We start from the raw sequence: 13,746 nt of genomic DNA, 5'->3' as shown, positions 1-13,746 counted from the left end.
AGTTTTGCTTCATGAATGTTTCTGTGGGTGTTCAAACAGAAAATATAATACCCCTTCCCCAGGAGCTGGTTCAGGCTCAATACATTACATTGAAGTCTCCTGTTTGATAGCAAACATGCACTTGTATTTTCTCCAAACTTGCCAGAAAATTTGATATTCCAAGAAGATGTGCTGTGTTTACACTCTGGTTTTGGAAATACTCCCCCAACCACCCCTGCTTATCACTGTAGCGTGGCCCTCCCAATTCAAGACTCCCTTTTTGTAGATAAAAAGAGCAGTAGAGGCTAAATCAGTGTTATTCATCTTTCTGGAAATTCTATTTCAGAATTCTCACCTCCAGGCCTTTGCGCATGCTGTAACCATTACCACACTCAAGGGATTCACTGCTTGGAGTCTTCTAGTCAAGAACAAGACGTGGTTGTCATTAGGTAGTTTTATTTACTTGCAGCAAGAAAGCTCCGTCTCCCCGAAGGGAGGCTTAGCCATTGCTTATGTACACTATTTGGTTAATTACATGTTGATTTCTTCTTGGCAGTGGCTAAACTTACCAGGTTGGGTTCTGGTCAAGCTCATCGGGTTACAGCTGCATCTGCAAAATACTGTGCTGCCTTTTAACATAGCAAGACTAGCATTTACTAGTAGTAAGAACTGCCCAGACCTTGAGACCTTTGTCCTAACACCACTACTATCTGGAACACTTCCTTCTGCCCCTACAACTCCCTCTCCATCCACACCCTCATCCTCCAGCTTTCAGCTTAGATTTCACATCTACTAGGCAGACTTCCCTCATTGCCAAGGTCTAGGTTAGGTGTCTCAGACTCCTGTGCATTTATTGGTCTAAGCAAGGACTGCATTATATTGTAATGGCTTGTTTTCTTGTCTATCTCCCTTGTACTGTATGCCCTGTACAGCGTGGAGAGTAGTGTACGTCTCCTGCAGCATGTGCACGCAGGAATATTCCATAAGTGAGGAAGTGGGTGAAACCTGACCAGCTTGTGCTTTCCCTCTGGGTCCCCCTGTGTGCTTCTTGGCTCTCCTTTCGTTGCCTCTTTCCAGTAGAAGTTTCTTGCCTCTATCATTTTTCTGCTTCAGGACTAGACATTTAGCGACTGCCATGCTTCTGGCCACTGTTAAATCAGAGAGTGAAAGAAACTGAATCTAACATTTGGAATGAGATGCTTCCTTGCCAGCCAAGCTACTGAGCCAACTGGGGACAACATTTCATATATTACACTTTTTTCCACCCAAGTATTCCAGGACTTAGTTTGTGATTTTTTTTAAAAGCTCTTGCTATATTAAAGAAAGTTTGGTATCTTCTGTGCAGGCTTTCAAACTGAAAATTTATCCCAATAAAAATGTGGCTGTGTGTGTGTGTGTGTGTGTGTGTGTGTAGGGGTATAGGGAACTACTCTGTTTTCCCAAGTATTGGCGAATTAGAGAGTAAAGAGAGAAGTTGCAATACAAATCAGTTGAGGTTACCTCATCACCGAATGTACTCTGCTCATTTATTTTGACAAGCCTTACCTTACTTTTAATTGCCGGGCCGCCTAGTTTACTGGTAAATGTGGCAACAGCGACTTTGGCAAAAGAGGAGAAATCTGTGTAACACGAGCCTTCAGAACGAGACCGTGCTGACTCCTTGTAAAACGGAGTGAGGCAATTCATGCTAAGAAGAATTTCATTCGAGCCATTTATGTGATATGTGACTGTAGTCACAATCAGTAAGCCCCTTTTTTGTGAGCCAAGCACACCAGAGCATGTATGTTAAAGGCGTGTCGTTTCTCAAAGAAATTTTGTTGGCCACTCCAAGCTTTTTCCAGTGATGCTGCCATTCCCCAACAGATTTTTGGAAGTCTCCGTTTGGAATTATTTTCAGAGTCAATTTTCAAGTCACAACCAAAACAATTTTTAAAACATCACCTGAATATCAGACTGGTAGAGGGGGAGGCTATTTTTTAAATTGCTTGTCTGATTTTTATTATCCAGTAGGACTCATAGTTGCTTTGAGCTCTTTCCCAAATTGAATCTTCCCTTAAAGGAAGCTTTTGGGCCATCATTGAGGCCACTCATGAGAAAGTGACATGGTGTTGATAGACCCATTAAGGCTAAGGAGCCCCTCCCACGTACTTTAACAGGCACTGGAGGGACTTCTGTTCTTGGCAGTTTATCAAAACTCAGTGGAGTAGGAAAAACCCTGCAGACATTGAGTATAGTTGATGCTGCTTATTTTGTTCTTTGTTTTCTCGAGCCAAGCATCAGTTTGGAGTTTGGGTAAAGTTTCTCCCAGTCCTTTGGGCACATCAAAAGAAGGGGGCGGGGGGCAATGTGTCACCAGCAGATTCTGCACAATATGCAGGTCCCACCACCTAGCCCTGTGTCTGCACGTCCCTACAAACTTTCCTACCCAAATTGGTAGAGCTGAAACATTGGAAAATATTTCCTTTACTTTTTTTTTAGTCTCATCCCCTGCCCAATCTCCATCTTCACCTCTACCCCCTAATGAAAATGTTAAACACACAGCATACCTGCCTAATTGAATGACAAATTCAAAATTGCCGGCATCAGTGAAGACCAATTAAAAGCTGGGTGGTAGGGGTAGCAATACAAAAGAAAGCCCCAGGGACCTCAGGGAACCTGGGAGGACAGACTGCAGCTTATAGGGCCAGGGCTGAGAGGGTGGGGTACAGCACAAATTCATAAATGACTGGGTCCTGGGATCCCAAGCAGCCCAAGGCCAACTATGATGCATAGTAATGAAATCTCATGTAAAGGGTTTTAAGCTGCACTGCTCTTTCTGGGGAGGCTGAGAATATTTTCACATAGGCGTGAACCCAATCTTGTTGGCCTTGAATAAGGTTGGTTCTCTTGCATCCAAGCTGCTGGTCTGGCCAGAGGAAGGACAGCTTCGGTCTTTTTTTGGGCTTGCACTTGGCACACAGCTTCCCCTCTACTCACAGCAACAGGGAGGTGGCGCCATGTAAACCCACGGTGCCAATCACAGGCATGATCCCTTCCTTCCCCTAGTTGTAAAAGGAGGGAGACACAACCTCCATCTCGTAATACTTTATTATGTTCCTGAAGGTTTTCTTTTTCTAATACTATGAGATAGAACGAAGGCACAAATTGTAACATGCTGGTAGTTAATTTGTAAGACATTTTATTTTATTGCTTTTGTGGTATGAGAATTTAAAACAATCTTAAAGTACAAATGAAGTAAACATTACTGGCAGGAGGCACCAATAAGAAAAAAAGCAGGAGGAGGGGGATGCTTATTGTTTAATACTGAATTCCTTTGAAAGGTCCTATACTCAAATGCCCCCAAGGCCAGGCAGGGCCTGTCCAGGAGGAAAGCAGATGGAGGGGCTGGTGGACTGGGGAGAGGCCTCCTAGCCAGGTAGGGCAGCTGCAGCTCCGCTGACGCCAAATCTCGTCATGCAGAATGCAGACCTGTGCTGCCACAGCTTCAGATATTTTTAAAGTGAAGCCAGAAGTCCAGAATTCAATGTGAAATCACCCAAGGTCTACATGTTGGCAACTGATCTGATTATTTTTAAAACGTTGTTAGGGCCAAACACATCACATCTGTGGGCCAGACTCGGCTCGGGTGTATGCCCTCTGTAGCTGTGCACTCCATCAGAGCCTGTGCGTCCTCGGTCAAAAAAGGGCCTTGCTGGTTTCCTGGGGCTGGTGTGCAGGGTGGAATGGTGCCAGCCAAGCAGGATGAAAACAGCACCCACAGCCTCGCTCAGTGTCCTTATCAGGTTGGATTATTTGCAGCCGCTGCGCTAACCTGACCTCATTCATCTCTTCCTATCACATCCTTAATTCCTCACCGGAGTACCCAAGGGTGCCAGGTGCTCAGTGGATGGGCAGATGAGGAAGGAGGAGGCAATGACCAAGGGACAACTGTGGACTCACCCTCAACTGAAAAGAAGCAATCAATGTTGGGAATGTGGCTGGGATTGGTGAACCACAGGGGGTTTTGCACATTATAAATGAGAATGTAATACTTTAAAAGTGGCACCTTGCAAGACAGAAGCTTTAAAACCAGACTACATCCAGAGATATGGAAGCATGGAACAAGACTGATGAATCTCAGAGAATTTATATGCATAATATGCATAATCCCTGGGCACAGACAATAGTGTGAAGAAGGCCTGGGTGGGTGAGGAAGTGGGGTGGAAAGAGTCAGTGAGGGACAAAAGAGGACAAGTGTAATACTTTCAACAATAATGATTAAAAAAAAAAAAGACCAAAGAACTGGGCTGTAGAATAAGGCATCTTAAAGGAGATGGGTGCATTGCACATGGAGGCCCATTAGGAAGTAAAAGAGGGTCCTGGATGCTAGAACCCTTTATTTTGAGGTTGGACCATCCCACCTACTGAGATAAATATGAACAGTGGCCAGGCTTCCAGCAATGGACTGTAACTGTTGTAACTCTTGTGTTCTGGACTATAGAATAAAGAATCTCACTGTCATCCTCCAACTCCAAATGTAAAGATATTCTGCTTTAAAATCATCCTATCTAATAAAAGAGTAATATGTAAATTAACTGTCACTCCACGACAAAGATAGTGGCGCCCATAGTAGATGGGGCGGGACGCTGGCAGCGTCACCCCGGCAACGCGAGCCCAGCGTCTGCCGGGCCACACAGAGGGAGGGGATGGGAGGTGCCCCAGCCAGCCACGTGGAGGAAGGGGAGGGTGCCTCGGGCCGGAGGCCTGGGCTAGGGACACTGGCATCATGGCAGGCCAGGCTGAGGGACCCCTCCCATGCATGAATTTTGTGCACCGGGCCTCTAGTCCATAATAATAAAAGTGTAATATTCAAATTGACTGAACGACCAAACAGCAGAAAAACCATCCAGACAACATTCTGGAAAACCATGCTATGACACGCGCTGGCGCCAGGCCAGCCAAGGCGGGTGCGATGCAATTGATCAGGGGGCCCCGCCATCACCCCACAATTGCCCCACAGAGGCCACCCTCTGCAGGGCGATTTATGGGGAGCTCTGCAATCGATCACCCCAAAGAGGGAGGCCCAGACCACCCTCTGTGTGGCAATTGATCGCAGAGCCCCATCCAGGTGGGCGGGGCCTCCCTCTGCGGGGTGATCAATCTGGGGGCCCCGCGATAGATCAGCCCACAGAGGGAGGCCCAGGCCACTGGCCAGTGGCATTGTGGCAGGTGTGTGGGGCCGGCCAGTGATCGCCCCGCAGAGGGAGGCCCAGACCAACCAAGCGATTGCACCCCACGCCTGTTTCCTGCAGAGGGAGGTGACGTGGTGGGGGAGAGGGGGCAGCGCCACATAGATGGCAAGCAGTGGCAGTGGTGGGGGTGGGGCCAGCTGCTGGCAGCATGGGGAAGGAAAGCCCTGATAGACCCTGATCGCCAACAAGGCCTAGGAACCCTACCTGAGGGGTCCCAGATTGTGAGAGGGCGCAGGCTGGGCTGAGGGACACCCCCCCTTCACGAATTTTGTGCACCAGGTCTCTAGTTATTTATATTATCCACTGGATATGTCCCATGAGAATGGCTACACTTTAGTGTATGTTGCTCTTTATATTGTCAGAACAACTCAAAGAGGGCTCACTGATTTCTTGTTAATTTGCTTGGTTAAGACGTGTTCATTTGCATTTTGTGTTTCATTTTGTGTTACCATATAAGTAAATACTCACTCAGGCCCCCTTTGAGGAGTGTTTCTCTGCTTCATCTCCCTGTGTTTCCATGTTTCTAGTGATATTTTGTTTGTCTGCATCCCATCCTATACCCAGCATCATCTTTGTGTTCACCAAAGCCATGAGAATAGTCTGTAATTCAACAGTTCATTGTGGAGAACAGACTTAGTGCAGAGAAATTGGATTGGAAGGAAGTCTATTACTGACAAGCTGGAATCCAAAGAACCTGGATTGTCTCAGAATCCAGCAGAATGGAGGAGAACATTATTTTGAGTAATTTGCAAATACGAGTGTATGTGTTTTTCTCTGAAAAGCTTTGTGAGGATTAAGAGGAAAAGTGGTATTTTTTTTGTAACAAGCCATGTGTTTAAGACCTAGTTTTAGATTTCTAGAAATAATAAAATTTCTGGATATATACATATATTTATAAATACATATTGGTTTTTATTTTAAACCTTATTGTGATTTCAGAAGAACTTTCAATATTTATTTTAAATGGATAATCTCATTTGAACATGGTAGTAGGATTCCTAATCCTTTCTTAGACCAATTCTGCATCTACCATAATTTAAAAAAATAAAAAATGGTACATTCGTGTGAGAAGGGAAGGAGAGGAAACACTAAAACTCAAGTCAAGTGATGGGTTTGAGGTATGGGATGGCAAGCAATCAATTTCTCCTTTATTGTCGTTCTCCTATTTGTATAGCTTTTTAAAAATGTAAAATGAAAAAGCAATGCCTTCAGAGTAAGAGTTTATTTTTAGGGGAAGGTATTTTTACATTCTTGATCTTATATTGATGAGCTCATTTTCATTGGCCTAGATTTATTTTCACTTTCCAGTAATGTATTCCTTACTCCTCTGCAAGATACGCCCTGATTAGAGGAGAAAACAAATTACTCCTCCAGCCTGAGTACATCAGGCCGTTTTTATAATCAGGAAGACAGGTTGTGGGGAGGGGAATCTGCTTCGACGTCTGAGAGTTGCTCTGGGGAGATAACGGCACACCAAGGCACTGCCGGGAGGTCTATATTTCTGTCTTGACGTCCGTAGGTGCCACTGCCACCGCCAATGGTGATGATGATAAGTGATGAGAAAATGAACTGGGAGGTGATGCATCTTCCTGACAGATGTAAGGAATTGCTGCAGGCAGCCCCGAGGCAAGTGCTGGCTGCGGCCACGCTGGCGCCTGCCTCGGTCACTCTGGCACCGGCAGGCAGGGCTGCGAGAAGCAGGGGCAACGCAGTCATAACTCTGTGGTTTTAATCTCTTCGTGGAGCCTCTTTTAAAATGTTTTTTTTTTTGAGGAATGAACTGGAGGTTGTGCTACAAATTCTGAAGTATTGTTACTGTTGATTCGATGGTGTCTGTCTCGTACTTGTGTTATTGCTGTGGAGATCCAGTGTGCGTTGCTCCGCCAGGCAGCGATGTGCACCCAGGGATGTGCCCACACAGACATTGGAATATGGCTGTCCTAAGATGTCAGGGCACCCCATTCCTGAAGTCCTCCTTTCACCCAAGGCATCGTATGTGCTGGCTCGGTGCTAATACGGACCACAGGGGATGAGTTAGACCTGAGCTAGTGCTTGGATGGACAATGATGAGCATATATTCCAGGATCAGAAATCTATGTCCCTTGGGTGGGGAGTGACCCAAACAGACTGCACTAACTGGATCACTGGAGACGGGCTGTTTTATTTGCTTTTCATGCCCGTGACCAGAAAGCAGCAAATGTTTACCAAGAACTGAGGCTTCCATAACAGTTACACCAGATGCATCCACAACAGGGGTGTTTGTGTATATTTTCAAAACGGAATTTTCTCTCCCTTTGAATCGATGAGCTTGGGATAGAAAATTTTTCTTCCTTATAAGTTACATGAATGACTGAAATATATTTTTCCATTTGGAGGAAACAATATATACCAAGCAGCAAACCGGCAAAATTGCTTTACTATGGCATGTTTTGATGGAGAGGAATTTGGAAAAAATCTAAATATAGTAGATGTACTCGATTTGAAACTCGAGCACCATATTAAGCCTTCCTCGGCAGTTAACTAAAATTGATCTCTCTAACAAGAGCTAAAAATAGCAGGTGGGAAACAGGGAACAGACAATGACTTTTCATATCTCTCCCCCAGGCATTTCCAGTGACAATGGACGTGACCTTCGGGAGCCATCCTAGAGAGCAGAACAAGGGCTGGCATTTCACATCCCACCTCCTGTCTACCACCCGCTCGCTGCAGCGACAGCTCTATTTTGCCATTTTTGCTGATTGGTATAGATAAGCTTCTTTTGCTGGGCTGGGTTTTCGTTTTCCATATTTTGTTTTACATTCAAAAAGAACACAGCACTAGACGCTCTCTGGGGTCAGGAACAATGGGTATTAGACAATAAACCAAAAGAAGTATTCGATCCACTCTCCCGCTGGTCAAAGCCCATCTTATTTTGCCCAAGTCATTGTTACATGACCCGGCTTCTCTAAATTCCCCAGGGGGACTAATACCGATGCAGAAAGCTTCTGTTTTATAGAGGTGATGGCTGTCCTTTCTACAGAGCAGAGGGAGGCAAATTCTGATCCCTGTGTCCCTCTGGACAAGAGATGGAAACAGCCAGCGGGTGCAGTGGGCGTGTTTTGGGGGGGGGGGGGGGGGGGGGCGGGCAGGAAGGAGCAAGTGAAGTGAAGTGGAGGACCACAGGTACCCCCTGAGGAGCCACACTGGGGGCCAGGAGGAACCACACTGGACGTTTCTGGATAGCCAGCCTGGGGACATTCGAACAAAGGAAATGCACTCAAAGGCAGCACTGGCACCAATTACCTTTTTCATTTTGTTTGTTTAAATATAAATACGATTTTTGTTTGGAAAACAATTCACCTTTTTGCCTTTCTTTTCTGTCTTGTCCAGGAATTTATGAGTATTTGACCCGACTCAAAATGTGCAAAGAAGAATAATGGAAGCCCCTGAATACCTTGATTTGGATGAAATTGACTTCAGTGATGACATATCCGTAAGTATTGCTACTTGGAAGTAATGCTTTCGGGAGATTCTGCCTTCTCCTACATGGGCTGCTCGCTCTGTTCTAGTCTGTATGTCCTAAACTCTCCCAGCCACATTAGAACTTGACATCCTGTGGGGCAGACAAAGTGTGGTTTTGGGGTCTCCTGGACCAAGAAATGAATTCCACTTACTAGTAATTGTGTGTGAGTTTGGGTGAGATTTAACTTGACTGAGCCTCCCATTCCTAATCTCTTTCATTGTTGCCAAAATTATTCGCTGAGGACATTTATAAAGTGCCTGCCGATAGTAAGCACTTTCATAGAGTTACTTATGCACAGAATTAACCCTATTCATTTAGTTTTCTTTATGGCCATGGAGCAGCCAGCATTCTTGGCGCCCATAAGCTGATGGACTGAAGGATGGCCAAGTTAGGTTAGCTGATGAACAACAAGAGGAAGCCTTCCAATCACTCTAGGCTTCGAGGCGCAGATTGGATGCTTGTTGGGAATATTGAGGAAGAGCCATGCAGTGGTAAACTGACCTCTGAGCCCTGCTTAATCCTGTAATGCTATCGGCTACTGAACTTCTCAGAATCACGGCTGCTCCGGGGGGGTCCTCTCCATGCCCCTCTGCTCAGAGCTGGCTGTGACTTGTCCTGGGCCACACAATTCTGCCGCATGTGGGCCTCTCATGCCCTCCCAGCCAAATGGGGTGCTCAGAGTTTGTGATGAGAAGGTTGCCGTTTCTGAATGAGTCATGTGACTTTTTTCTCAAAACCTCCAGGGTCACTTTTTTTTTTAAATTAAGAGAAGTAAGGCTTTATTTCCTTGTTTCAGAAATAAAGCTGGCTGAGCAAGTTGCTTTTTGGTGATTAGTCAAAGAGACCATATCCTCATCCGACTCCCCCCAGTCCTCCTCTGCTTCCCTAGGCTAGGGCTGCTAGAGCAGCAGGAGCCTCAGTGGTGGGGGCGGCCTCAGGGGCAGGTGGACACAATTTCTGACCTTACTTTTCATTGATCTTTCATAGCATAGAGCTTTGGGTCACAGCTAGAAATTGTCTCAAAAAGATAAGCTTACTTTAACGTGCCTCTGTCCTCTCCTTTACTCTCCACTTTGAAGTGAAATCCACGTACTGTATGTACACAAGTATTGAATTATTGGGATGAGTTTGATGAATGATCTATTTTAACCTTAGATGAGTCTTTGTAGCAGGGAAAGGTAAATTCAGCCTTCCCTTACTTCCACTTCCAGACAGTTTTTTTTAATCCTTGTGAAGACCAACTGAAGTGAGTTTCTTCCTTTCTGTAATACCTTTCTTTCTGTCTGTCTTGTTCTGAGTTACTGTGCTTGCCTTAAAAGTGTTCAGAGCGTGGCTCTTTTATAACCACTCCTGTCAAGGTATTTTGAGCTGAGTGGGGAGGAGCAAAGAGAGTGAATGATAATGTGGGGAGGGGTGGGGTGGGTGGCAGGTGTTTAAGAAAGGGAAACTTGTTTAGGAGTTTGGGAGTTACTCTCTGAGTTTTGCTAGTGAAGTTGCCTTTTAAAAACATAGACTTTGTGAAATAAGCCAGTCAGAGAAAGACAAGTATCACATGATCCCATTTATATGTGGAATCTAATGAAAAAAGTAAACTGATGAACAAAACAGATCCAGAAACATTGAAACATGCAACAGACTGACATATCTCTCAGAGGGAAAGGGGGAAAGGCCAGAAGAGATTAACCAATGAATTTTGAGCAGGGGACATGGCACTTCAGACAGAGGGGAGAGCATAAGTAAAAAGAGTAAAAACAGAGGAGAGGACAGCACCGTGATGGCGAACCTTTTGAGCTCGGCGTGTCAGCATTTTGAAAAACCCTAACTTAACTCTGGTGCCGTGTCACATATAGAAATTTTTTGATATTTGCAACCATAGTAAAACAAAGATTTATATTTTTGATATTTATTTTATATATTTAAATGCCATTTAACAAAGAAAAATCAACCAAAAAAATGAGTTCGCGTGTCACCTCTGGCACGCGTGTCATAGGTTCGCCATCACTGTTATATACTATATATACACACACACACACATATATATACATATATACATATATACATATATGTATAGCCCATGGACAAACAGTAGTGCCGAGAAGGCCTGGGAAAGGGGATAAGAGTGGATTGGAGGGGTCAACAGAGAAAAAAAGAGGGACACCTGTAATACTTTCAACAATAAAGATTTTAAAAAATATGCACAAAACACACAAAAATAAGTAATTAAGTAAGTAAAAGCATAGGCTTTGAAGGCACCAGTCTGGGCTACAGACGTGTTCTGACCTTTGTTGACCTCTCTGAGATACCCACCTAACTTTTAAGGTGTTTTTTTGTTGTTGTTGTTGTGGGGTGTGTTTTTTTTGAGGATTGAGTGAAATAATATATATGAAGCACTTAGCTTAGCACACAGTAAGTTGCTCTTAAAAATGGTAGCTTTTGTTATTATTTCAATCAATAATACAGTAATATTTATATGACCATTGGTGAAGAAAGAACTCGAGGGAAAAGACCAGGCATCATGTCAAAAACTTTTTTTAAACACTGCAATAGAGCAGTTGTGTTTACAGAAGAATCATCTGGCAGCAGCCCATAATTTTGATGAATTAGGAATCTCCACTTAAAAGATAATAAAATATGTTAAGCAATAACTGAAGCTGTTTAGCAAGTTGGGATGCAGGATTATGCAATAGTTGAGTTTCTATAACTTGACCACTCTGAAACATAAATAAAGACATCCATCTGTAATTGTGTAACTGCACTCAAACCTCCCCCCCTTTAATTGTGTATTTATTGTGTGGATCTTTGACCTACATTTAAACTTTTATCAGAAGGAAACACAGGAAGGTGCATAGAATTACTGAAACAATAATAATGGTTACCATTTACTGAGCACTTGCTATAGGATAGGCATTATGCTGTTTCATTCTCACAACAATCCTCTGAAGAAGGTACTTATTATTATCTCCATTTTACAGATAAGGAAACAGAAGCATGAAACAAGTTACATAACTTGTCCACAGTCACCCACTTAGTTAGGGACGCTTTGTCTCCAGCATTATACTTTTAGCTATAATACTGCTTCTCCAAGATAAAAATAGTCTGTTGCAGTGGTCCTCATAAGGACGATTTTACCCATCCTCAGGCAATACCTGGGCAATACCTGGAGACATTTTTGATGCTCATACTAGGGATATGCTGCTACTGGCATCTAGTGGGTAGAGACCAAGGATGCTTCTAAACAACCTAAAATGCACAGGAAAACCCACTACAACAAAGAATTATCTGGCTTAAAATGTTGATAGTACTAAGGATAAGCAATCTTGGCCACATGAAACTAAAGAAGCTCAAATTTGACTGGCAACCTCTATAACATGGTAGATTATTCTATTCTAGTCAATCTAACCCAAGTTCAATACCTTAAATTACCGGAATCATATTGTTCTTACATAATGATTTCATGGGAAAAGATGTAGAGATAACCTCCTAAATACTGGAACAGTTGGTTCAGCCTATTTAGGTAAACTAGGAGCAATAAATGTTATAACAGTTTTAGGGGCAAAGTGGAGACTATTCAGGTGCTAACATTGAAAACTGAAGATGTGTTGAACTTGCTAATTTGCTGGCATAAAGAGAAATGTAGTCTCTCACAAACATGCCTTTATTGTTAGGATTCTGTAAGCCTCCATCCGCACAGTTCTTAAGTCTCTTTTGAAAAAGATGTTTACCAAAAAAATGCCCAAGTTTAAAACCGCTCTTCTTCCTCCCCAGCCATAGCCATCAGCTTTCCATTTTGTGATTTTTCCCTCTAGTTATGAGCCTGGTTCTTGTTTTAATTAAAACACAAGCTGTATAATGGTTCCAAAAAAACAACTAGAACTTTTTTTTTGCCTTTACCTAATGAGACAAAACACAGAAGGCACTTACATTATTTTGAAGTTTCCCAGACTCCAAAATAATGCTCATCCTTTGCAAAATGCAGGGTTTAAACTATACATTCTTGTAATCCTGCCATCGAAAAAGGCAGAACACTGTGCACTGGCTGCAGATGTGCGAGGGAGAGATGACGACACACGTAAACACAGAGGGTCAGAGCAGGGCCTTGCTGTCACTGCACACAGGTTTACAGATTTCTTTATTCCTATGGAAGCCAGAGCCCTGTGTCTGGGAAATGAAAAATGCTCTAGAATACAATTTTACCGTGAGGTTCTTAGTAGCCGTGGTGTGTTTTATTAAGAGAGGCCAGTTTGCTGTCCTCAGAAATAGTATGCACAGGTTTGAATAATGCAGAGGCCAAACACCATGGATCCATTGAAGAGCCTGACTCATTGGCTGTGCCACACACAGCACTGAACTCTTTAAGTTCGTTATTTTGTTTAAGCCTCACATCCACTCCACAAAGCAGCCCCTATTTTAATCCCTTCTTTGGCAAATGAAGAAAATGAGGGTTAGAGATGTAGTATGACTTTCATAAGGTTACAAATGGGCAAGTGGCAGGTCAGGATTTATATACAGAACTCTTTGACCATGTGACTCTCCCCCTCTGAGTAACTTAGTTGAGTATAATGGGCCAGTCATCTCACCCATTATTATCCCCAAATAGGCACTGAAGCAAATGCAAATAACTTTTTGGCACCAATGTAGTTGGTATCTACACTAATAAAAGAGAAACATGGTAATTAGCGTACGACCGCTACCCTTCCCATTGGCTAATCAGCATATCCTTATGCAAATTAACTGTCAACCAAGATGGCGGCCGGCAGCCAGGCAGCTGGAAGCGAACATGAGGCTTCCTTGCTTCAGTGACTGCAGACTCCAACGTTCCCCGCCTGACTTGCCGGCCTCTGAGCTGCAACTCTAAGAAACATTGTAACAAATATAGAAGCTAAACAAAACCCCAGAAACCAGCTTTCAGCCGGCCGGGATCTCAGAGCTGGAGTTATACATTGTTTCGATTATAGAACGGCAAACAAACCAGATACGAAGCCTCAGAGCTAGAGCCAGAGCTAAAGCTGGCCCAGAATAAAATAAAAAAAGAGA

The 13,746-nt window shown here is 43.8% G+C and overlaps 1 protein-coding gene across 3 annotated transcripts in view; it reads left to right on the top strand.

Moving 5' to 3' along the window:
* SNCAIP (synuclein, alpha interacting protein) overlaps positions 1 to 13,746 on the top strand; it is a 142,636-nt gene that overhangs the window by 65,366 nt on the left and 63,524 nt on the right. For all 3 annotated transcript variants that reach the window (XM_005857123.2, XM_014542017.1, XM_005857122.2), the window contains exon 2: positions 8,580 to 8,682. In XM_005857123.2, the coding sequence (XP_005857185.1) occupies positions 8,626 to 8,682 (57 nt within the window). In that variant the 5' untranslated portion in view covers positions 8,580 to 8,625. The remainder of the gene's footprint in view (positions 1 to 8,579; positions 8,683 to 13,746) is intronic.

This window comes from Myotis brandtii, unplaced genomic scaffold (genome assembly GCF_000412655.1).
Source record: "Myotis brandtii unplaced genomic scaffold, ASM41265v1 scaffold1076, whole genome shotgun sequence".
Classification (NCBI taxonomy): Eukaryota; Metazoa; Chordata; class Mammalia; order Chiroptera; family Vespertilionidae; genus Myotis; species Myotis brandtii.
The sequence above is the reverse complement of the archived record's forward strand: the minus strand, read 5'-3'. Positions and strand labels throughout refer to the sequence as shown.